A 26,330-nucleotide genomic window follows, 5' to 3' on the forward strand; every position below is an offset into this window, starting at 1 on the left:
GCTGTGATGAAGGCCACGGGTGTCTGACACCTGAGGAGAGTGGCGTCTGTTTGCCCAGAAGTGCTGAGCCTTTCCTCAGAAATCCTGTCTTGGAGGGGGAGGAGAAGAGGAGGAACTGTCCTGGAATATTTTTGCATTGACTAGTGAGCAGTCGTGAAATAAAACAGACCAGGCATCAAGAACTCTGTTTTGGGCTTTCGAAGTTAAATATTTTTAAGTATTCAAATTAATTGCTAGATATTGCAAATCTTGACAACAATCTCTGAAAACCTATGGTCTGTACCTGTGAAAGTTAGCAGTCTTCAGATGCAGTGAGTATTCTTCCATACTGACCTTTCTCAAAAAGGTATTTAAGTAAAACTCCTAAATATTCCAGCCTCTTCTGTTAAAGCCATCTTTTGTCTGTAGTTTCTTTCTGCTCCTATCCTGAAGTGCTGTTTCTGAAGTGATAAAGTGGCACTGTGGTACAGTTTCTGGGGAAAGAAATGTTACCCTAAAGACTCTATAGCTTATTCTGTCCGCTTATTTAAGTTCCTCTGGAAGCTGCTTTATCAGTAGATGGAGTTGCTGCATCCATTAGGATAGCATGGAAAAGCAAAGCTCAGGCTCTGAAATGTGACTTTGGTCTTGAGCTGCTGCTGCCAGCTGCCTTCCCTGACCTCTGCTGGAGGGCCTGAAGGCACAGCTGGAGGTGAACTGCTACCAGGAGTGCAGCCTTCATCACTCTGGCCTCACCAGCAGCTGCAGAAGCTGGAAACTTGTGCTGTACTTAAACAGCTGCAGCTGTTCTCCAAACCACTCAGCTTTTGTTGATCTCAGTCTTTTCTTCCCTTCTCCACCCTCATCCCAGTCACCTAACAGCGTGTACAGCTTTAAACAATTCTCTTAGTCCTTTCCAGGGAAACTAGCAGATACCACTGATCATTTGTGTTGCCCTTTCCCAAAGCTGTACTGGTTCTACCAGCAGTTCCATTCCCCTCACAGTTTTCAAAACTTGAGTATTTACAGGGTCCTTGTAATGACTGACAGTCTGCTGTTATCTCTTGATTAGGACAATTTGCTTTTTTTGTTACTGAGATGATTATTTAAATAACAGTTATGCTGCCAGGATCTAGTGAGTAGTAAGTCAAGTCATTTACTTCATGTAAAGAACTGTGATTGTTGTTTTTTCACCAGTGTGTACACCACCCTAGTTACCTGTGCGGGATATAATTTGCTGTGAAGTGCCCGGTCACTCAGCATTAGAAGGTTCACCTGTCATTCTTCATTCTTACTACCTTGACTAAACTCCAGCAAATTTTCACCGCACTCTACTTCCTTTTTTTAAAATAGTCTTGAAGAGTATAGACGCCAGCACAGATCTCTTAACTCCACTGGTGACCTCTCACTAGCGTGAAAACTGATCTCTTATTCTATGCCCTGTGATCTCTGTGTTATAATCAGTCTTCTATCCCTGTGAGGATACTATCCTCTGATCCTGTAGTAGCTTAGATTACTTAAGAGCTTTTGGACAGGGATCTATTACGTGAAGTCCTTTTGAATATATACCAAACCAATCTGTTAGGCTGAGTCTTTTCTGGCTGTTGTTACTTTTCTTCCCACAGGAGTTCTCCAAATCTATTCAGCCCCTTAGACCAGATCCTTTGTACGGGACACATGACTGTTGCCTTATGTCCTTTTCTCTTGCCCCTAAAGAGGCATCAGTTAGACCAGATGATGGAAGGGTTACTCTATCCTTCTCATTTTATCATGCCGCCTTTCCTTCTCCCCAGTGCTTCAGTACTGTAAAAGCATTCAGTTTGCCTACCGTTTTGCCTCAAGGCATTGTGGCCACCAGCTCAAGCTCTCCAGACTTGTCAGCTTTCTTTTACTCACTTGCGTGTATATGGCCCATAGTCCAGGAAACTCCTGCACCTGGGGAAAGATGCACTGACCTGCCTTCTGCTCGCCTTTCTATCAGCTGCAGTATCACATCATATCACATGACTTAGGCCATTACTGTTCACTAAATTCCTGAAGCCAAACCTGCACTACAGCCAGGTATTATGCCTTCATTCAAAAAAACACACTCAAGTTGTTCTTGGTTAAGACTATCCAAAACAAACCTGCAGAAACTCTTCCTTTTCACCTGTGACACTAATAGGATATCATCTACTCTAAAGCTTTTCTAAATATTTATGCAAAAGCTGTTCGGTTTGGTCTTTGGGGTTTCTTAAGCATTTTGCCATCTAATTGCCAGTTTGTGCCTTACCAGAAACAGGCTACGGCTGTTCAACAATTTCCTGTTACATATGATTTCACCAGTGGAGTTTTGCCTGCTGCTGGATTTTTGCTATTGTATTTCAAATATCTAACATTGTACTGGTAATCTGAGGATGTACGAGCTCAAACGCTCCAGAGCACAACAGGGTGGCAGAAGGTAAACTTGGTTTGGCTGCATTAGATAGGGGGTGCCTTTTTAGGGAAAACCTCACTGAAAAAGCACGCTACACTTTAAAAGGGGCTGGGGGGGGGTGTGTGTGTCATCAGTCAGTTCATATTAGAATAAACTGATGGAGCACAGGTATCTGAGATTTCATTTCTCTTCCGGTTTGGTTGTGTCATGTCAGAACTGAAAAAATACAAAAACAGAAAAAGTGCATTTACATTTATGCTTTACACTGCCAAGTTGCTATTTACAGTAGCTTTAGAATTTCTCTGCAGAAAAAGCCTTAAATTTCTTCACAGCTGGCAAACGGGTCTTCCACTTCATGGCAGCTGTGAAGTTCTTTTGCAAGCAGCAACTATTCAAAATGAATGAATTTATTTTTGCATCTTATTGCTGCTCTGACTCATTTCAGCAGCAGAAAAGTTCTTAGACACTGCTTCAAAAACACGTCCCTGCTCTGTGTTACATCATATTTTTAGGAAGGGATATGGATACATGATATTTTGTGGGGGGAAAAAAGCATCTATGTTTTCTGTAATGCCTAAACATGGCAGCTCTGCCTTTTTAGATTGTCTCAGAAAAAGCTTTTGCCACTCGGCTATCACCTACAGGTGAGCAGGGATAGGACGTACTTGTAAAGTACAGTTTCTCCTTGTAAGATACAGTTGAAGAGAGTTCCAGGATGTTCTGCAACACTTATTTTCTGGAAGGGAAGGATTGAGGCTGGAAATGGGAAGCTGCCTCATGGGTAGTAACTGGAGGCGCGAGCTGCGGTAGCAGGGACTCGGTAGTGACCGAGCGGCCCCGATGGGGCAGGTGCAGCCCCCCGAGCTCTGATTTCACTCCCGAGGAGGATGCTCAGGGGCTGCCTCCGTGGGGCTGCACAGCCGGGCCTGTGCTGAACCGACTGCGCCTGTCGGAACCGGCACGGGCACCAGGGCTGCGGGAGCTGGGAGCCCCCCGGCACCGGGCCGCGGGCTGGGACACCCGCACCGAGAGTCGGTCGTGCCGCTATTCTGACAGAAAAAAACCTTACATCTGGGAGAAAAAAGCAGAAAAATAAACTAAAATCACACACACGGTTGTTTGGGGTTTTTTTTACCTGCCGGCCCGGGGGGCCCCGTGTGCTCTCCTGTCCCGGACGTTTGTGAAACCGCCAGGGGCCGTGCCCGCCTCAGGCCCCGCCGGCGGGGTAGGAATGGGCGGAGGCAGGGCCTGGCGGCGGCGGGGAAACGCTACCGGCTTGCGGGGGCGCGGGGCGCGCCGGTTCTACCGGAGAGGCGGCTGCTACCGGTACAGCGGCACTGCCGCTTCCCCTTTAAGAATTCCTGCCCGCCTAGCGCCCCTTCGTCCTCTCCTTCCCGCTCTTCTCATTGGCCGGCTGAGCTGCCTGTCTCCAGCAGTTCCTGTTTCGGCCACCTTAACTTGTCGCCGGTTCGCAACGCCAGTCTCACCCTCTCCGGCCTTTGATTGGGCCGCCCCGCCAATGTTTGTGGTGGCGATTGGCCCGTGCCTCGGCTCCGCCCCTCCCACTTACTGCGAGGCGTTGCCTTCCCCATCCCGCCTTTCTTGATTGGCCTCGAGGGCTCAACCCGTGCGCTCGGATTGGCTGCTGTGGGCCGCGCGTGCGAGCAGCAGGGTGGGGTGCGCGGGAGGGGATCGGAGTGGAGGCAGCGGCAGAGCGCTGACACGGGGTGTCCGCTCGGAGGATGGTCCCCGCGGTGGGGCTGCCACTCCTCAGCCCGCCCAGCCCGCCTGTGAGTGCCGGCCGCCGCCGCGGGGTGGGCCTGCTGCCTGTGCTCGGGGAGGGGGGAGCGGGGGGAGAAGGGGCGGGCCGGGGAGCGGCCGTGGGGCCGGGGCTGAGGGGGCCGCGGGCCGCCCCTCCCTCACGGTGACCGTTGCCGTGAGGATACGGTTGGCAAAGGGCGCCCCCCGCCGCACGCGCGGGGCTTCGGCCTGGTCGCTGTGGAGACGGCGGGGCCGTGGGCCTCCCCCGGCGCCCGGCACACACCCAGCCCCCGGGAGCCGCCTGGGGCCTCCTCGCCCGCCGGGCTGGGTCGGGGGTCGCTCCCCGCCCTTCTCGCCCTGGGCCGCCGGTGGCGGGACCATTGCGGGGGCGGCGGCGCCCCTTTGTCTGGCCGGTGTGCCCAGCTGCGCCCGGCCCGGCCCGGCCCGCGGGGGCCCGGGGCCCGGCTCGGGCAGTGGCCGGGCCCGGGCGGTGCAGCCCCTGGCGGGGACGCGGCTGGCAGAGTGCGGGCGGCCCTTTGTGGTGCGGCTGCTGCTGCCCCCCGGGCACCGCCGTGGCTGTGGCGGTGCTGGCGGCCGGGCTTCAGCTCCGGAGAAGTTTTGTCGCCTCGGTTGTGCGGGTCGGCCGCCTCCCGGCCCCGCGTGTGTGGGGACTTGAGGTGCTGGTGCGTGTAATCGGGGAAAGCAACGAGGAAGGTGCCAGGGGTTTGAGAGTGATGTGGTTTTACCTTTTTGAAATCTGGGTGATTTGACACAATTGACTATATGTCGTTCTTCAGAAGGTACGGCTTTGGAGAGAGCCGAACACGAGCGCTGCTTGTCAACTGGAACATCTTTTTCAGTGTGGTCAAGGGTACAGAATGTGCAGTGCATCACCTCGGTGTGCCCTTGTGTGACATCTCAACCTGGAAGCTAGTCAGCTTTAGAGTACAGTGTAGAAGTCCAGGTTTTTTCTTTAGAATTTGGTCCATGGAAACTAACTTCTCCTTTGGCATGTGTTTTCAGCTTGGCCTCATAAGGAAAATCTTGTGAATGCACTCCCTCCCATCTATTCCTTCTCCACCTAGCAATTTTAACACTGGCCAATTTCAATCAAATTTGCCAGCCACAAAGGCCTTAAAGAAATTGAAGTCTTTAGTTTCATGGGAATCAACATCTGACAAATGCAGAAGATCAGAATTATTGCTCACAGTAAGGGCAGGGTGCCTGGAGTCCAGCTCCTTGTGACAGCATGTGTGGACTGAGTGTCAGCATACACATGGCTGAATACAGCTATAGCGCAGGATGCCCTTTGTCCAGAGAAGTTTGTGGGGAAAACATGGAATTAAGGCAAAGAAGAAGGGACTAGTGATGTGTTGAGTCACTGGCTACAAGTACATAGGAAATCACACATCTTTATTTTTGCTTTTCACATCATTTCTTGGCCTCCTATTAAATTCCACCCAGGTATATGATTATTAAATAATTTTAGCAAAGATAACGTAATGATTGCAGAGTTAAGCATTCATAGGTCGGGTAATGTAATAGCTTGGTTTGGAAGCATGCTTTTAGCTTTGCTTTTTCACATACAATGCATTGGGACAATCTTTGTGTGATTATGTAACGTAGTGCTTCAACAAAGTGCAGAGTATTGTTATTTATGAATTGAATGCAGTAATCTGACAAATGGGAAGGCAGAAACTTTCTGTGGAGAAGCGGTTGTTATTATAAGGATTTAGGATTTTACATTTTGATTTTCAATTAGTGCTGTAATAATAATTCATAGGTACATTTGGGGGTGAAATAATTTGGCAACTGAAAATACATTTGTCACTGAATGGGAGGTAAGCTTAGAAAGCGATTATATTGTGAGCACGATTTTAAGATGCATGTATTCAAAATAACATATCGGGTATGTGAAACAGTATAAGAACATTGCAAACTCAGAAGTATTTGGGTATTGCTTATTCCCTTAGAGGCTTGCTTATTCCCTTAGGTTATGGATACATGGGAAGATTTAAACAGAGTAGATGAAAAATGGTGGTGGATCCTGGAAGAGTCTGACAGCTGCAAAGAGATAATTAGGATGTAAGTGCTTGGATTCTGGGATTTCCAAGTAGTGTTCCCAGGAGCTGACCAGGGACAGACTGAAGTGACTGTTACTCAGGTGGTGCTGTGATGTGTGCCTGGCAGGTGCCTGCTGCGTGCATCGCAGACTCTACGTTTGTAGCTGAAGTTTAGTCATAGTCTGAGAGACCCAAGACATCGTATGAACAGGAAGGCAAAAATTCAGTGAACATGTTCTGCTGACACTGCTGGCCAATCTACCTCAGCTGCTTTTCACCTTGTCTCTTCTTGAGTGAATGTAGAGGATGCTGCTGACTTTTTTAAAGGGTGGAATTAAAGAGCTACTCTTAACATGAATTGTTGTGGTGGTGGTCGTTCCCCTGCCTCTTGTATACTGGAATCATAAGAACACCTCCAGCTTCCAGATATTGAAGTATAACAAATTAGGCAACAAAGAGACTTGGAATAGTGAATTCCAAATATTAAAGCATGCTTTTAATTTGCAAAGTGCGTTGGCCTAAGGTGTGTGACATTGTAACCAAACGTATCCAGTTTGGATGTGAATTAATACAATGCATGGCTTGAAGCTGTGTGCTATACAGGGTAGAAGAAGGAAATATATAAGGAAGTCAAGGGCTGGGACATGCTGGATTTGGCAACCATTCTGGTTTTTGATGTTTGTACAGTAGTGCGTGGTTTTGAAATAAATGTTCGGATCCAACATGGTCTTAAAAATAACTTTGTAAATGACACGTGACTGGAGGGAGGTATAAGCAATGTAGCATTTGATAGGAAGGCATTCTAAATTAATCATAGTTGTTTGCATTGTAAGAACTTGTAAGAAATATCATGAAGTCTGTCACTTTGAAGGACAGCGACTAAACAGCACAGCGTTTCAGCTGAGAGTTTTCAACTAAATAACAATATTGGACATTGTCCCTGAGTATTAAAACACCAGTGGAGATGTGTGCCTAGCTGTGTGTACAAACCAGGTGTTTAAATGAAAATGGCTATGTAAATCATGTGCATGTATAGCATCTGACAGCTTTAATGTTCCTAATCATTTCATAATGAGTCTGGGTATAATCCTCAGGTTTCTGAACAAGCATTATACTTGTCTCCAGCCTGATGGACTGCTCACCTGTAGTATTGCCGGTCACTTTATAACTTAGTTCCTGTGCTAGCATTCTTCATCTTAGGCATGTTTGTGACTCCTTTATTCAAGTTAAGTCCCTCAGGAACACTGTTTCCTATTCTGAAGGGTATCAGTCATGACGTGAGTTGTGCGTGTGTGTGTGTTCTTGAAGGTGGAGTGAAAAAATGTCAAATGGAATGGTTGAGCAGTAGGGTTTCCTTTGTTCCAGAATGCAATCAAACATGTAAAGGTCACAACTTGATGAAGAAATGCTGTGCAATGTCCAGTTTATATAATGCTAACCAAACTTGCTGGTTAAAATACAATTCCAGCTTTTATGTGTGCATCATGTGTCCAAAGTGTACTTTGGTTTGACCTTACAAGTGTAGCCCTGTTGTCATGCTCTGAGTAAGCATGAAAGTGATTCTGCTTTGTGCACAGGGTTGACAAACTGTGTGTAAACCAAGTTTGTTTCCTGTATGAAAGGCTACAGCACTACTTTTCTAAGGTGAATGAGCTACTTTTGAAACCATGGCATCTGATAGCAATCTCTTACATGTGTGCCATTGTGATTCAGATAAGAAGAAAGCAGCAGACTGTTAAAAATGTTTCATGCTTCCTGTTAACAAGTGCCTTTCTAACCCAGTTACCTGAACTTCTGTCAGGTTAATTGACCAAGATGAAGACCGTGAAATGAGATCAATGCCATCTGAAAGTACATCTCAATCATGTCAGTACTCTGATACCAAAATGAGGTCTTTGTGGTCCATCTCTGGTGAGGCTGGAATGATCAGAGTGTGGATCTATTAACTTTTAGGTCTAAGAGCACATTTCTCAAATCTTGTCATCTGAAAGTCATTGGTGTGATGGGTAGTGCCATGAGAAGATTATTGAAAACGTTGTTCTTTAGGCTGCTGACACTATTAACAGCAGTGTAAAGGTGTTGTGGGAAGAGGACAGCTTAACTTTAAAAAGTTTAGTTTCTTCTTCAAGTATCTGAAGTTAAAAGTGAAAATAAGGTTGTCCATTTCGAGTGTCTGCCAGCATCTATAGTCTTGGTGGTTGGCTTAAGAACACTTAATTCATGCCAGACTTCTACCTTTGAAGCTGGACTCTGCTTTGCTTTCGTGCATCAGTGAAGTTGTTAGCTAGAAATTGAACGCAAATCTTGGATGGGCTGGAAATTGTCTTTTGCTACATACTACAGCTCTTCTTACTCAATTACTAGAATAATAAAATGGTGCTCACCCAACACCGAGCAACTCCAAGTCAGCAACAAGAGAAGGAACACCATTTCTTTTTTTCATTATTGGAGGATACGCTGTTTAAATATTAGGTATCTATAGTTGAAATGCTTGATTCTTGTACATAAGTCTCTCGCTTGTTGTAAATTCTGAGACTTCTTGTGTAATTGGAGAAGTTTAACTAGTGTTGGCATCATCTTGGATCATAGTTCCGCAAACGTTAAGCCAGTGTTACCATTCAGAAAAGCAATCTTGTACCAACATAAGCAGTTTCAGTGTGCTTGCCTGGGAGTGGGGAGTGTCTCTGCAGTCCTTTTGCAGAGTAAATTTTAAGTTGAAATGGTGTTCTCATCTGGCTTCCTGTGAGTACCAGTGGTGTGGGGGAGAGGCTACATCTCTCAGCATTATTTTGGAGTAGGTGGAACTGTAGGGAAGGGTAACTATCTTACAGATTTTCCTATTATTGTTATATTAACTAAGTCATTAACTAGGTAGCCAGTTAGCATATGTTGCAGTGTAACTCATGGACTCTATTAGCATTTGGATTTGACAGAATAATTAATACAAGCAAAAAATTGTATTTTGCAGTGCATCAGGTTTCAGCTGTTGGTTGCCTTTCAGAACGATGTGTAGCTTCCATCTCAACATAAGGAGAGTTAGGCTGAAAACATGTTGAATGCCTGGGCCCAGAGGGTGGTGATCAGTGGCACAAAGTCTAGTAGGAGGCCAGTAACTAGTGGTGCACCCCAGGGGTCAGTTCTGGGTCCAGTCCTGTTGAACATCTTCATTAATGATCTGGATGATGGGGCAGAGTGGGCCCTCAGCACATTTGCTGATGATGCCAAAGTGGGAGGAGTGTCTGATACACCAGAGGGTCCAGAGGGACCTCAACAAGTTGGAGAAGTGGGCTGAAGGAACCTCATGCAGTTCAACAAGGGCAAGGGCAAAGTCCTGCACCTGGGGAGAAACAACTCAATGCACCAATATATGCTGAGGACCACCCAGCTGAAGAGCAGCTTTGCAGAAAAGGACCTGAGGTTCCTGGTGAACACCAAGTTGAACAAGAACCAGCAATGCCCTTGTGGCAAAGGTGGTGAATCATATCCTGGGCTGCATTAGGCAAAGCATTGCCAGCAAGGCAAGGAAGGTGATCCTTGCACTGTACTCAGCACTGGTGAGGCCACACCTGGAGTCCTGTGGCCAGTTCTGGGTTCCCCAGTACAAGAGGGACATGGACATGCTGTAGAGGGTCCAATGCAGGGCCACAGAGATGATTAAGGTACTGGAGCAGGGGTCCTCAAACTTTTTAAACAGGGGGCCAGCGCACAGATGAAGTGGCAGGCAGTCATCTGCGGCTGCTTGGTTGCCCCCCCAACCCCCAGTGGGGGGGGGCGGGGCGGGGGCGTTGTGTAAATACCAGGGGCCGGATTGAGGACCCTGGGGGGCTGTATCCCGCCCGCGGGCTGTAGTTCGAGGACCCCTGTACTGGAGCAGCTCTCGTGTCAGGTGATGCTGAGGGAGCTGGAGGACATCAGGCTCAGGGGGATCTCATCGATGTGTATATACACCTGAAGGGAGGGTGCAAAGAGGACGGAGCCAGGCTCTTTTCAGTGGTGCCCAGTGACAGGACCAGAGGCAATGGGCAGAAGCTGGAATGCAGGAGGCTGCAGCTGAACATCAAGAAACACTTTCCTACTGTGAGGGTGACCAGGCACTGGAGCAGGTTGCACAGGGTGGTTATGGAGTCTCCATCCTTGGAGATATTCAAAAGTCATCTGGATGTGGTCTTGGGCAGCTGGTTCTAGGTGGCTTGGCTTGTGGGCGGGGGGAGGTTGGACCAGATCACCTCCAGAGGCCTTTTCTAACTCCAACCATTCTGTGATTCTGTAATACCCTAACCTACTTCAGAACCTAAGAAACTCTCAGAAGAGGGCATAAAACTAAAAAAGTCAGTATTTCTAGTGCTATAGTCGTATCTTGCCTACATGGCCATTGGTCTGTCATCACTATCTTTAGTTACAACTGCAACAGTTACCATTTGTATCCAAACTATGAAAAAACTGTGATAATTTCTATTTACATTTGCCTGTATTCAGTCAGCATGTGTGTGCTCTGCACTTGTGAGTTGCAATTTCCTTGTTCTGTGGTATTAGCTGGGGGCGGCAGCTCTGCCTTTGAGCCTGTAACGCTTAGACACCCTTTCTTCTGTCTTGCTCTTCATGGCTCAAGTTCAAAACTTCTGTTGGAGGCAGTTACCGGGTACTGAGCTGGTGTTTGTTCATTTAAATGCAAGTGGGGGAGAGTCGTGGGCTTCTTGGGTTTGTTTTTGTTTAAGGTTGTGACCAAAAGTGATGCTCTGCCTCAACAGCTGATGATTTGGATTATTAAATATTGCCTTTATCTGAAGCAGTGGTGTCTGTCGAGGTCACGTTTTGTATTTGTTGTGATTGGCAAGTTATAGAGAGTCTCACCCGTAAATTGTCTCAAAAGGCTTTACAGTCCATCTTACTTTGTCTGTGGGTTTTCTCTTTTATTCTGGGCAGGGATGGGAAGACCCTGTGGTTTTTAGCTCAGAAAAATTGACTGAGCTATCCCTTGCTAAGGAGCACAATGGAGATCTTTCACTTCCAGTTTCACTTTAAGGCATTCTTGATAAATCGGTCTCCGGTGGCAATGGGGAGGTGATTTCAGACAGTTACAGGAAAAGAAGATGGAGATAAAGCATTTTAATTTTACGGAATCATTTTCTAATGAAGTAAAACTTACAGGATCATGGTATCAGTCTGATCCCTTCCTTTATCCATTCCTTTCAGATCTCTTCAAGGTAGTAACTTGGAAATCTGGTTTTTGTTTCTGCTCCATTGTCTGTGCTAAATTTCTACAGTAGTCTTATTTACTTTTTCTGGTGGTTTTAGTACTACTTATTTCCCCCTGGATAGCTCATATACAGTAATTCTCCTAAGATAAATAAGTAGATCCTAAAGTGGTAGAACTAATGAATTCAGCTTTCCTATGGATTTGCACCAAGTGGTTCCATTTTCTGGTGTCTAACATACATTGATCTTGCTTTTAGGCTTTCTCATTGAAAAGTGTTAAGAAGGCATGCCTGCTTTCCCTGGTCACCTGGGCTCAGATATCTTTAATTTGGACCTCTGTGTTACATCTAGTTGAAATACTTTGCAGTTTTATCCCTTCCACTGTTATTCAAAACTGTCAAACACCAAGATCACAAGATGAGTCCTTTATTCCTGGAACTGAAGCAATTGCCCAGTAGACCCACTTTATATAGAAAAAACTCTGAAGAACAAAGGTGTGAAATAGCATTGAGGTTGTGAAGGAGAATAGGCCCTCTTCAGCTTGCTGAAAGCTTTTGTGAGGAGCCTGGAATGAAATGTACATTGCAAAGTTGTGTTTGGTTGTTTTTTTTATGTTGTTTTGATTTTGTTTTGGGGGCAGAGTGCAGGTGTTTTGTTGTTTTAAAGCTCATTACAGCTGGTAATAGTGAAAGCACCACTTCTGGAATAATGTGCTGGCCTTTTCTGAAAGATGTGGCAATATGCTGCCTGGACAGGTGATTTGGAAGCTCTTTCATACAGTTGCCAGTTTTCATGATTCTGAAAGTTGAAAGGGAAGTTTCATTAACTAGTAAAGTCAGCATGCTTAGAAATTATGTGTCTTAACAGTGGATCTGGGGAGTAAGTTTGATCAGTTTATGCATTAAAACTGAAATACTGTTTTATGGTACCTTTTGCCTCTGCTTTTTTTGCCTTTAGCCCCATAAAGATTCATAGGGAAGTCCTTTACTCTGGAAGGTTGGCATTAGTAACTAAATCTCAGGATGGAGGTTGTCTGTGTGTTATAAAGGAGCTTTGTAGTGAGGACCCGCAGAATATTGCTTCCTGTCTCACGAACCCATGACACGTTCTCAGTTTGTGTCAGGTTTCTCAAACCCCAAGCCTATAATTTATTCAGGAACTTGACTGTAATGCTTTGTACTTCATGACTTACATCTGAAAAGATGAATTTAAAAAATTGACACACAAACTCTCTGGATGCCCTGCACATTTCAGTTCTAGGATATTTTGCACTGCTTGTTAGTTAGGGTCTGTAGGAGAGAGCAGCAAGTCAGTTTAGCATGTGTCTGTGTGTCTGGCATAGCTACCAGAGCATCATTTTTTACCTCCTGAAGAACTTAATGCAGTTTTATAAATAGACTATGTGAGGATCCTTTGTAGCTGCAGAACAAAACGGAAATCACATTAAAATAAAAAAATGAAGCAGAGAATAGTATTCTGGCTATATCATTGTGGCCATGATAAACAAGTTTTTATGTTTTGATACTGAAGTGCTTATCAAGCCCTGTGACAAAGTACTGTTCTTTGAATAGAGATTTCATTTGGAGATAAGGTCACATCAGAAAGCAGAATTAGACTGGCTTTTGCTGAAACTGCAGCTTCTACATTTGTTCAGTCAGTCTTTGGTGTTTCAAATGCAGCTTTCATATGTGGATGGCTTCCTCAGTTATAAATAGTCATCTTGGTCCCAGTATTCAGAGACCATGATGACTTACATGTTACAGCTTTTTTCATGAAAAAGAAACTTTGTTCTTTAGGCAACATGCTGCCAGCAAGGTTTGGCTTGCCACCAGACGCTCTTGCACAGGAGTGAGAGCATGCTCAGCCCAGCCAGGGCACAGGCGATCTTTGTCATCTAATACAGGTAACCCAACCCACACAGAGATGGTGACCTGGTAAGGAGAAAGTTGTCTGCAATCCGCTTTGTATCCACTTTCACCATCAGAACAGAGGTTTTGACTCTTGTCAAGCGTGGCGTAATTAGATACCTACCTTCTATTTGAAAAGAATTTTCTGTCTTGATGTGTACTGTGGATTACTGAGCACCGAAAACCAGGGAAATGAGCCCTGTCTTGCAACTTAAAAGACATTCCTCATACTTTCTCGCTTCCTTTGTGAAATTGGCGTGTGGTAACTGAATCTTAACAAAATACATGGGGAACATGGGGATCACGAGGATTTCCCTGGTCATTCCTTTCTGATTTCCTAAAGAAAAGAGTGACATTCTCCTTATTTTGATCTAAGGTAGCTGAGGACACGCTTTAAGCCGTTACAACGGCTCTAGTCTTTGTGATTCTAGCTTGTGCAGTGATTGTGTAATTACAGCTCTGTACCTTCCAAATAACCTGCTTCCCTGGAACAGTTCATCCAGACCACAGGAGATGGTTCATGTAGGCATCTTCCTTTACTAGCACAGAGCGCCACGCCACTCTGTAGTACCAGCATTGCCCATGCAATGTGTGAGGGTGGCAGCAGCTCACATCTGGATGCAAAATGTCCAGAAGTACCTCTCGTTAAGTAGTTTTCAGAACATCAGCAGCAAGTAAGAGACTTGGTTCAGTAGACACATCTGTCGCTCTCTCTGTGCCTCCTCTAAGGTTTCAAAATAAATGAGGCTGTACTAACCTAGGAAGACTTGAGGGGCAATAACAGTAGTGCAAGAAGAGTAAACATGAGAGGTGGATCTTTAGGTGATTAATAGGGAAGTTTTGTGGGTTTTTTTCTGAAGTTTCTTAAGCAGATTTGGTCATGATTTCTTAGAATGACCCTATGACTATGGTGTCCTGAAACTGCATGTTAGTAAATGGTCATGAGCAATTATGTCTTTCACGTTATGAAAATTGTAAGTGACAAAAAAAATTAATGTAGATATCAGGGAGTATCACTTGACCAATAATTCTGCTTCTTCCCCCAGTGCTGTTATAAAGAAAAAGAAAAAGGAAGTTTTCCTTCTAGTTCTCTTGCAAGTTCTTGTACCGTAGCCTTACTGAAGTCATTATTAAGTCAGCAGAAGAAAAAAATACCAATGTATTGCATTTAGGTAGTACAAACAAAAGAGGTAAAGAAAAAAATTTAAAAGCAGTGAACTTTTTTTCTTTCTGTTTGCAGACACACACAAAAAAGTGGCTTGTGTAACAAGTTTTAGGTTATTGGTGTTGGTTTTCTTAACTTTTGCAGAGTCTCTGGGAACAGTCTGGTTGCCCTAGGAAACTGTCAGCTGGTTTGCATTGGGATTGTGTGCATTCTGTGAGAAGTTGAGCTAGCTCTCTCCTGCCCTTTAAGCCCTTGTACATCTTCCTTTGCAGAAGGTGGTGCGTGTTGTGCATGTCAGTCAGCGCATACGTGCTACTGAGCAGGTCACAGACCTGAGCCACATCCAGCCGCTTACCTGCAGTGTCAGCAATGACTTTGCTGCCTCCTCTGCTCAGTCTCAGGTTTTTGTAAACATCTTGGAACTTACATCTTTGAGAGGTTTCATTTAGGTCAGTCAGGCCCAGCTGTTGTGAGTGGGTGGATCAAAGTCTCTTCCTTCATCTGTTACGGTGCACTAACAAGAAAACCAAACTGAAAAATATCAAAGGCATTTTGATATTTTGGTATCAATCAAATTGATAAAGGAAAAAACAGTGCTTTTCAATTTCCTGTACAATAGTATTAACAGCTTATATTTATAGGCAAAAGTAGTTGATATACGTAGGTAACAATCACAAAGGTAATCTTTGAGTTTCATTTCCTGCAATCATTTATTAGGTAAATGTAAAATTAGAATAGAATTGTGTCAAGGGGGGGGATACAGAAAGGGCAGTAAATTGTGGGTTCTTATCTCAAGGGCACCTTGCTTGTGATTAAAAGCTTGGATTAAGTCCCTGCTAGTTGAAGCTGGCCCTGTTTTAAAACATGCATTGGAAAAGAGAACTCCAGCAGTCAGTTGAATGAAGAGGACACTGTCTTGCAGGAAGAAAAAAAAAATCACATATGAGTAGTTATTATCTGTGCCTTGGAATTGATCTTAGCTGTAAATCATGGCTAACTACAGGAGGTGTACAAAACTGAGAGATGGTAGCAATGTAACAGCATAAGCTTGCTGAAGTATTTTAAGAGGAAGAAAGACATGGACTGCTGGTGGTGTTACAGAATATATGTAACTGCATATTAAAAAGATTCATTCTGCCTCATACAGAAGAATGGAATAGCTTTAGTGATTTGAGGAAGATTGTTTTGTACAGCCAAAGATAACAGGTTGGAAGAGTTATTTTCTTTTTTAAAATTAATATTGGAAACACTTCCTAAATGAACAGTGAAAAATTAATTTGAGTAAAATAATGTAAACTTTTTCTTAAAAAGCTAAATCTGCCGAGTGCATGCATTTTGAAGAAAAGATTTCATAAAATAACTTGCTGAATAATACCCACAAAGATGGGTGGTAGACGAGAAGACACTTTAAAACAATTTGGTTTTGAGTTTTCTATGCTGCTTTTTCAGAACTATAGAGGAGATTAAATTAGGTTAAGCTTAAATCTCCAGAGCACAAAATATCTTCTGATTTCTGGGGATGACATTGCATTTAAATTAAAATTGGTATTTCATGTTGACATTGTAAGAGCTATAAACTGCATAAAGCTTGAGGGAACCTTGGTACTACATAAATATTGAATTGCTTCCCCTTCATCTGGCTAAAAAAATTTGGAATTTGTTACATTCTCTCTGCAGAAGACATTCAGCTGTGTCAAGTGAGCATATTTCACGAGTGAACTTAAAATACATTTGCCCCTGAGCTTATAAAGCAAATACATATCTTCTGCTTTAGAGAACCAGTGAAGGAATCTCTCTGTGGAGAAGTATTACTTGATATGGAAGAAATAAAGTGAAACCCATTGTCAAAGCTCTGGTGATACAACAGCTGCGAGGAAGAAATGGAGGCAGTATAAGCATTATTCATCAGTCTGCAGAACTCTGCACCTAGGCAGTAGGGATTTTGGTTGTGTGTTTGTTTTTTTTTAATTCACGGACACCAAGTTTTCAGCAGCTCTTAAGAACACCACCTGCCTGGTGTTGCCAGCTGTAACTGTTTTGGGGTGTATCGAGTAAAATGCAAAGGCTTTAGTCCTTACAGAATAAGAATAGGGAAAGGGTAACTTCAGTTCCCCATTTTTTTATGGTACTGTTAACAGCAGAAACCTCAGAGCTGTGTACAAGTGCTGTTTAACAAACGTAACCACTTCTTTTCAGTTAGAAAATCAGAACTTGAAATAAACTGGTTAATTAGGTAATGTGTACAGTCTTGTTTTTTCTTATTGGTCCCACAAAACTGCTTTGAAACTTTTGGGGAAACATTGGCTGAACAGTGAACTTTGATAAACTTGACAAAGTAATTCAACAGTAAAGTGAAGTTGGAATAATATTCATTGCATTCCTGTGTCCTGTCTGCTATGTGAAATGGGCTGTAGATTCCATTAGAACTGAAGCAAATAAAATACAAACTTAAGGTTGTTTATTTGCAAGGCTTATATGCTCAATGTGGTAGCATCTGGCTTGAAATGTGCAGGGAATGGCATTGCTTGGAAGAAGCATATTGACATAATTTTAAAAAAGGAAAGGCAAGGCAGGAAGAAAGAAATGAGGAATCTTTAACACGTAATAATGACTTTACAGTTTCTCAGAATAAAAAATGATTAGGAGCTGTATAAATTAATTTCAGCACAAACTTTCACTAAGGCCTTGTCCTCTATTGCCAAATACTATATACAATTTATTGCTGAATCATTTCAGGCATCTGCTCAGGAGGAATAAATAAGGCAGTTGGAAACTTGCATACATCATGGCTTTGGGAGGCAGGGATGCTGCTATTAGGAATAAGAATTTTGCTGAAGGGATACAGACCCTGGGCAGAAGCTTGAATACAGGAGTATGGAGAGCCTGTTGGGAGGGGGAAGTGGATGCTCTGACTCGGAGCAGGGCAAGATACGGTTGTGGGTGTGATCTGGACCGTGTGCAGGGAAGAGCAGGTGGAGTCAACAGCTGTGGCTGTTCTGGGGCAGGGTGTTTGTGGGTCGGTGCTTTTTTACACCCTTTACCTCCACACAGTTGTGCTTTATTTGTAGCCTGGCATGGTAGCTGGCCATCTAAATTCACATTCATGCTTTCTATATTAAATACATGCAATACAGAAATAGTCCTTTGGTTCTGAAGTTGTATACATTTTCAGGATTGAAAAAATATAGTTGCTTGGTGAATACGTCAGTCTTTCAAAAATACTAAGTTCACCAAAGCTAAGACCTCTTTCATCCTTTTGCTCTGATTTCCATCACGCATGCCACGGTTTAGTAATGCCCAGTAACAGATACATCAACTCTGTCTTAACAGATGGTGCAGAAAAGTCAAGATACTGGGTACGTGACTGCCACACTTTGCAATCCAGCATCATCCTTCTTCTAAGCATGTTTGTGAGCTTTGCTGTACCAGAACTGTGTCTGCGTCGTCTGTGCTTATCCTTGCCTCACTAAACACAGAGTACTGCATACACTAAATTTAATAGTCCCTTTGTGCCCTTGAACAGCTATTTTACCTGATACACAAGGTGTTAGCTTGATGATGGATAGGCAAGGCTGTAGCATTACCGGCTAGCAGCCCTGCTTCTCGTGTCTTTGCTGGGAGCCTTAACGGATATAGGCTCTGCTGGGCTGCTTTGGTGGAACTGAAAAAAACCCATTGAAGCAAGGTGTGCTGGCCTCAGTTTCTTGATGTATATGTGAACAGCTCTGGTTGCCAACAGTGCAAAAGATGGCTGGGGTCTAATGAGGTTTACTTTTTTATTATTTTTTTAATAGTCAGAATCATACATCTGCTAAACTCTCTCAGCTAACTCCTTCATTATCACCTGATAACAATGAATGCAGCTGGAATAAGTGAGTGTGTACTACTGACCATCACCAGCTATGCACAGGAGGGGTAAGCTATAGATGTCGTGGGTGGGCAACTGGCTTTCCTGCCTTCAGGGTTGTGAATTTGCACTAACTTGGAGGACCTGAGATACCAACTGGACTAGTCTTACTATGTATAAACAGAAATAAAATTGTTAGAAATAAGCTGAATGGATTTAAAAGGAGAAGACATCTGTTTTGAAGATGAAGTAACACAAGGTGATTTATAAGAGAGTGAACAAAAGTGCTGAAGTTGCATCACTGCTTTCTCCCACAGTGAAAGACTCTGCTAACTCTGTCAGGCTTTTTCATAATTTATGCAGAGCATGGTCAGTAAGAATGGAGAAAGCAAGGCCTGTGGAGAAACAGGAATAGGAAGTGATGTGCTGCTGCCTTTGATGGGCTAGGGAAGCCTGTGGTGGTTGTTCCATGTAGGCTGTATGTAACACCTGGTGGAGCGGCGTAGTGCTGTAACTCTTCTCAGAGACAATTGTGTCTAATTTTATGATGGTGTGAACACTGTTCTGTAGGTGGAGTTGTTGAATTAGGTTCCTGAAAACTTCAGGCACTTTGAGTTCCCCAAGCTGGATCTATCCATAGGATATTGCCCGTTTGCTTTATTTCATGGTTTGCCAACATTTTCTCTGTCTTCACAGGAATAAAGTACTTAAAGAAGGGGTAAAGTGGTAAACAGCATCAGCCCTAACATTTCTTCTCAGTTCATCTTCACTGAACAAGAGTGCTACACTCAGTTAACCTTTAGAGTATAAAGACTAGTGAACAGCATCCGAGTTCTGTTCTGGTACCATACAGATCATTTCTGTTAATTTTATACACACATACACACCGGTGTGTGCACAGAGCCCTTTCCAAAGTGTATGCTTCAGTGTTCTGGGAGCTCTAGAGATGGCTGCCTTTCTGGTTTGTAGGGGTATTTTTTGTTTGTTTGGTTTTGATGTCAGCGTCGGTAGTGGTAGGCTCGGTTTGCATTAAGAACTGCTTGGTGTTGGAAGTTGTATTAAAAACCACCCCCACTTCCTTACAGTACAAACAAACAAACAAAAAAATACCCGAAAGATACGAAGCCTGTTAAAAGAAGCCGATGAGCTTTCCAAGAGGAGCCAGGGAGAGGTGAAGCCACGAGGAGCCTGAGGGCCCATGGGAAGAGTTGCAATAAACAGGTTAGTGGGTGAGAGAATGAGCAGAAGCATGAAACCAAATACAGAGCTCAGCCTTCCCAATATATTTTTTCCTGTTGCCATTTACAGTATACTTCATGTTACTTGCTCTCTAAAATTCATTCCTTTGGTAGATACATGTTCGACCATCCCTGACTTAATCTCATCTTCTGTTTTATTTTTTTCATAATATTATTGTTTGTCCAAATACAGGCTACTGATGTGTTCAAGCCGAGGACAGGTTAGGTGCAATTTATTAGGCTGTTACGTATAACTTTATTTTGTAACTTATTTTTAACAGAATTCTATATATCTAAGAACATAGGGTGTCATCTTTGGCCATTTTAAGCTGTACATTAATTCAATAGCAAGTAAGTTTTGTAATTTGCTACAATAATGGCACTCTAAATTTTTCTTTAACAATATGTCTTCATTGTAGCTTGTATTTTGCTTAGCATTTGTACTTTATTTAGAACTGGGAATTGAATGCATATTCAGTTAGGAAGGGCTGATGAGAGTTCAGCTGTACCTCCTCCCTTTCAAAAAACAGTCATGTACTCTAATTTTCCTTCTTGCTTTCTTAAAGTAGTGGGGATTATAGTTGGTTTTATATTTAAAGTAATTGAGGAAATGGAAACCAGTTCATCATATACAGCAGGGGTTCACAAAGCACCCTGATAGGTAACGTACTTAATTTTTAATTCTCACATGACCAGCTGCTGTACATCAAGGGGATGGACTTGTGTGTACGTTGTAGTCTGGCCCTGTCCTTGTGGTCAAAAGCAAAACGATGTAACAAATGTCATGTGCTAAGAACTCGGAAGAGTGCCGGAGTTGTTAATTCCTTCTACAATTTTCTTCAGGCTCTCTTCTCCGAAACCATGCCAGAGATGACAGAGAATGAGACACCTACTAAGAAGCAACATCGGTGAGTTTCTGTGGGAAAATGACTGTGTTGTACTTCTATGGTCTGTGGTTGTGTCGTAATTATGAAGTGTTTAGTTAAAGCTTCGGCGATAAGGGTATTGATGAGAAGTTCTGAGGGTTGACCAGGTTTGACCCAGAAGTTTGGGAACCTTTCTCTCTTCCCCTATCTATGCTGAATTATTTGTTGAAGACATGTCTGCCTGGGCCACCTGGACAACGGAGATTCTTTAGATTATTACACTGACTACTCCGATGTGTATAAAACTGTCACGACCTCAGTTAGTGCAGCCTGAAAGTATTTGGCTCACTGCGTGTGTACACTACATCTGATTTATGTATATAGAGTACATATTCAGGATCTGTTGGCTTCCAGCAAAGCAATTTGAGGCATTACACAATGATTCTGACCTGGTTGCCACCAGTCCAGAAATGCCAGGTGAACATCTGGAAAAAAAAGACAACCCTCACATGCTCAAATTATACCCAGACAGAATTTTAAGGCAGTAAAGAATAACTGCAGAGGAATGGTAATTTTGGTTTCCCACACAAAGGAAGCCTGTTTGATACCAGAAGGTATGATGTTTGAAGGTAACATGGCTAGAAAAATCGATTTGCATGGTAGTGTTTTCTCCTGTTTCATTGATCCAGTGAACACAAAAGCAACATTTCAAACAAATACTTAACTACCTTGTTGCTCAGAAATAGAATTATTTTTTTTTAATATTTGGCCTTACTGAACACTGGGTAGCGTAATAGTTGTCGCTGAACAGAAACGTAAAAATCCGGCTTTGCCCTATAAATGTGTAACAATAATCAGATCAAGTATTACGCTGTGCCTTGTTATACTGAAATTAAGTCTGAACACAAATGAATTTTTGTTAGAAACTGTTTAATACCAATGTCTAAGACGAGTCTTTGTGAGTGTGACTTCTAGTGTGTTCTTGTTTACAGAGCAGAATATATTATTCAGTATTTTTAGCTGTAATGGAAATAATAAAAGAAATATTTGTATGCAGATGTTTTCCCTTCTATTTCACATCACTGTTCTCTCTTTATGTTTCACAGAAAGAAAAACCGGGAGACACACAATGCAGGTAGGAACATTATGCTTTGTTGTTTGATCTGGAAATAAGCATAGGTGGTTTGGACTAGTAGAACATATTTTACATGGAGAAGGTTCCCTGTAGGCGTTTACTGCACTTAAAAAAACCCACTTTACCAAAGACATTTCTGTGTCCTTGCATAAAATATCTGTGCGGAAGAGCTTCTTGATTGTTTCTGGTTTGTCGCTTTTCACAGCACAAGGTTGCAGCATGCCCCAGTATGAAAGCAGGACCATGCCCCTGGCTTTCCAGTGCTAGTAAACTAAGAAGGAAACAATTTCAGTTGTGTTCAGTTCTAAAGAAAAATAAACACACAGGCATTCACACACAAATAACACCTACCTCTCTTAAAAGAGAGAACATATATCTGACCTGGGAGCTTTAGAGTTTCCCTGGATTAGAAATATTCCTGTAGCCTGTCCCTGAGGCACCCACCTTCATGTTGGCATCCCAGAAATTCTGTCTGAATACTGGATGTATGTTGCAGGAGACACATCCCTCTGGCAGAGACTAGTCAGTGTCTAGCTCCAATGGTATCTTCTACAAGCAGCAGCAGAAAGACCGAGTGGGGAAAAGTATGACGGATTTTGGCCTGGTTTATCCTAAGAAATTTATTCCGGTTCTTCTTTTATTAAACAGCACTACTGTGTGGTCTTCACAAACTCAACTGAAAAACTGCTGAGTAGTTTCCATGGGAAGGCTGTGGAATATAGTGCTTCTCAGGCTGTGCCCGGGTTGTGGCCGGGTTCTTAAGGATTAGGAAATACCAGGAAATAGTCTTATTGAGTTTACTTTGCCGACCTCATTCTAATTCTCAGTTCCTGTTTTACTTGCTGATAGCTTTCCAGAGTCTCCATCTACTGGGCTGAACTCTGCAAGACGTGGGGACCAGCTCCCTCCGGCCCTGTAGCTTGCTTAGTCATTAATGCCTGGACAAGCTTGGGTAGAGTGTGGAAAATATTATCAAAACAATGGAATAGCACTTCACAACCACTGTGATATCTGTATGTATTAGTAAGATATATAAAAATTAAGTCGCAAGGATCATGTGTTTTAATGTTTATACAGCTGCTCTGATTTATGTGGTAATGTTCTTGCAGAAGAGACTTGGTCTTGCTGTATTTAGTGTATTTCTGCCTGTCCCTGTCAACGCCACCGGTCTGTCCTGAAATAAAAAAAATAATTTACTAGTTTGAGAAACATAAATTGAAGTGACAGACTACTGAAATAAAACTGTTTAAATTAAATCAGTATATTCTTTATAAAGGAGTACAATAAAATAGTCACTAGTGTTTCTGTGTGCCACTAAAAGCAGCCCGGCTGCACAAACCACAAGGTTTGTTCAGCACAGTGAATGAGCCATACATTGGTTTGCACCTTGACAAAGCCGTGACAGAACTTTTTTTTTCAGGCTTTTTGCAAAAGAGGCATCTAATAGTTTTAGTTTGCATAGAACACCAAAACATTTTCAGTCAGAGAAACAGCTACATGAGAGTGAACTGTATTTAAAAGAAGCTGGACTATGGTGGGTGGAAAACAGAGATTAATACTGTCTGAAAAAAACGTGCCCAGAGGTGTTTGCACTGCTAGACTTGTAGTGTACACCCTTTGTGCCAATGTGTAGGCCTTATGAAGAGTTACAGTCCTCTAGTGAGGCCTGTAAATGAAGCATTTTCTGACCTTCTCCAAAACGGGTAATTCACTGGCAATACTGTTCGTTCAATACTTTCTTCACTCCCAGTCACAATTAGACCTTGAGGAACAGTTACACCTTAGAACATAAAAAGAGTAACTGGTAGTCCATATACCTAGAGCTTCAGCTATATTCATTGTTGGCTGCTCCATCAATATAGATTTAAAATGAAGATTGAAAACTGGTAAAATCTAAACTATTTCTATTTTGGTGCTAAACTAGACATTACTATTTGAGAGAGAGAGATTTCCTTCCGAAATCTGAAATGGATTCTTTCTGTAATCTTGGTTCGTTTGCTTTCTGTATGCCTTGTGAAAAAGTGTGTCGTAAAACTCAGCTATGAAGCATTATCAAAACCTGAATTTTGAGTTGCAGTAACTCCTCTTTTCCACAGAGGGGTCTAGAGCATCCCCACCTTTTAAAGATACTGCTGCTTACATTACAGCTCTCAATTCCACCGAGTTCAGTAACAGGTTTACTGTAGAGGAATTTTTTTCTTCTCTCAAGTTACTAAGGGTTCCAATATGTCACAAAATAATGTATTTATGAGCCCTTACATTGGTCCTAGTTGTGCTGCCATTGTGCTGACTTGCCCAACCACATGACGCAGCACATATTGTTTTTGCTTAGTGGAGAGACATCGAAAGAAGAAGATTAATGCTGGGATAAACAGAATTGGAGAACTCATTCCCTGCTCTCCAGCACTTAAGCAGGTGAGTGTCTGTTCAGAGTGCATACAAGTTTCTTGTAAAATGCTTGTGTGTTTCTGTCTGTAGAAGTATAAATGCTTATTTCACTATTTGTCTGAGACTGTCTGAATTTATACACTCTGAAATCTTACTAGTTATTAGTATTTTAAAAAGTAATTGTAATAGAACTTGTTCTTGGAAGTGCAGGGCCACACGCATGTATTTACACAGATTTTTGAGCTTTTTATCTGAAAGCGTTGCCTGTGACTGCTGAAGGAATGAAGCGCTACAGGCTGGACATGTAACTGACTTTCTCCTCAATTCATATGCACAGTACTTATGAGCAAGTGTAAGCTAGACTTAATTTGCCCACAGCGATTTGGTTAGCTTGCTGAAGTCTGCCTGTGCGTTTGATTCACAGCTTTCCAAAGTTCTCATTAAGGGTGCCTGCACGTTAGTAACAACAGAAGGTAAAAATCCTCTCTTGGCTGCTGCCTGTCCTGTTGCCTTGAGCAGAGGGGTAGCTGATCACCTTTTCCTCCGTAGGAGGGTTGGTGGGCCAGGCAGAAGTAGGTTGGATATGGACAGTGGGTTGCTGATTATGTTGTGTGACTCCTGTTCGTCAAGTTGTTTTCTACTGATTCTGTTTAATGTGGTCTGTATGATGCCCGAGTGCTGAAAGCTATGTGTTAAGCAAGATCATTTTTCAGGTCATTCTTCAGTCCCCGTTTGCTGGTGATCACTTAATGTCCTAAGGTGTAAATAGAATTGCATGCATGCTTCTTTTTGTCATCTTTCATATAATGGGATGAAAGCAATTCAGAAAGTGAGATAATAATAGTAAATTTAAGACACTGTCCTTGTGAAAGATGAAGCAAGACAAATGGTTTGAAGTTGATGCACAGAAGCATCTTTTTCAAGATGGCAATCTACAGCAGAGACTGTTCCTACAGAACAGTAGAAGAAGAAATTAGAAGTGAACAAGAAGTTTCACAGGCAGAATAAGCATAGTTTCATAAAAGGAAGATGGTGAGGTGTTATGGCATATTTTCTCTTCCATACTCTCCAGTATATTGCTTTCAAAATTATGCATACACCTCCCTGGATAATTGTTTCATGTTTGTTTCTTTTCTAATAAAATATTTACAAGGCAGTATCCTGGAAATTTCATGTGATGTATAGGTTTATTAGTGAACATGAATTTTAGGCTGCTCAGCAAGAAATTATGCTTGCTGTTCAGGTTCTGTGGCCTTAGCATCTAGCTTCAGGCATTGGAAAATGTCAGCTCCAGCACTGAAAATGTTATTTTGTAAAAACTCATGATAGTTTAGGGTCAATATCATTCATGAAACCTGTGATTCATCTTAAAAAACAATACAAAACAAAACCACACAAAAAAACTCCCCAAACCAAAAAAATACCACCCAGCAATATTCAGGGAATCATTCAGGTTAACGTATTTTTAAAGTAAAGACCTTTTGGAGCAAGTGTAATCTCATTATTAATGGACCTACCAATGATAGACCTTTCTCCTAATTTTATGTATATGTTCTCTTTTAAAGAGCAAGAACATGATCCTGGATCAGGCCTTTAAGTATATAACAGAAATGAAAAGACAGAATGACGAACTTTTGTTAAATGGAGGGAACAATGAACAGGGTAAGTACAGATGCTGCTGAAGACTCTAGAATTTCTGTCACTCACTTCTACTGTGTAGTTTGTTAGAACTAATTAACAACAAAGCCTGGATCAACATACTTGGGAATCCCAAGACATTATGCACATACAGGAAAAATACAGCTGCTTAGAATATCTTGGAACAGGAAGCCAACAGAATGCCCAAGTGCGTGTTCTTGCACATAGGTATAACATAATGAAGCAATGGCTTTGTGACGTAAAATAATTACAGAGCTTTTAAGTGATGTGACATCGTCTAGTAGATTCTGTCCTGATTTATTCTACTGTAGTGACCAGCATAATTTCTGACAAACTTCAGTTGAATTTTTGTCGTCAAAACCATAGTTTCCTTCATGCATAGAGCTTTTTTTTTATTCCTTTCAAATGCTGCAAAAGTGCCTATTTTATAAAAATACAATGTATTGTATAAAAATCTTCTTAAATAGATGTGTAAAAATACAGTGATGGAAGTATGACAGAAATAATCTCAAAGCTAATGTTGCGGTTTGTGATTTTAATTTCTACCCATAAAATGGAATTCTAAATAGTTTGGGTTTTATCTTGTTGTTGTAATTGGGTTTGGAAACCCTAGGTGATTTTCTTAGTTAGATGAGCCATCTCCAAGTGCGTTGCTGGTTTTTGTGGTTTTACATAAGTGCTTTGTATTTAATTTTGCATATCGTGTTTAG

General features: G+C 42.5%; 1 protein-coding gene across 3 annotated transcripts in view; it reads left to right on the forward strand.

Moving 5' to 3' along the window:
- The first annotated feature begins 4 nt into the window (after nucleotides 1-4).
- USF3 (upstream transcription factor family member 3) overlaps nucleotides 5-26,330 on the forward strand; it is a 40,807-nt gene continuing 14,481 nt past the window's right edge. For 2 of the 3 annotated variants that reach the window (XM_080391161.1, XM_080391162.1), the window contains exons 1-5: nucleotides 5-4,185; nucleotides 20,416-20,480; nucleotides 21,545-21,573; nucleotides 23,906-23,988; nucleotides 25,527-25,623. In XM_080391161.1, coding sequence (XP_080247287.1) covers nucleotides 4,138-4,185; nucleotides 20,416-20,480; nucleotides 21,545-21,573; nucleotides 23,906-23,988; nucleotides 25,527-25,623 — 322 coding nt within the window. In that variant the 5' untranslated portion in view covers nucleotides 5-4,137. Of the gene's footprint in view, nucleotides 4,186-19,419; nucleotides 19,556-20,415; nucleotides 20,481-21,544; nucleotides 21,574-23,905; nucleotides 23,989-25,526; nucleotides 25,624-26,330 lie in introns of all 3 variants that reach the window. The other variant, XM_080391163.1, reaches the window with a different exon arrangement.

The sequence above is a fragment of the Falco punctatus genome, assembly GCF_963210335.1.
Source record: "Falco punctatus genome assembly, chromosome: 6".
NCBI classification, from domain to species: Eukaryota; Metazoa; Chordata; class Aves; order Falconiformes; family Falconidae; genus Falco; species Falco punctatus.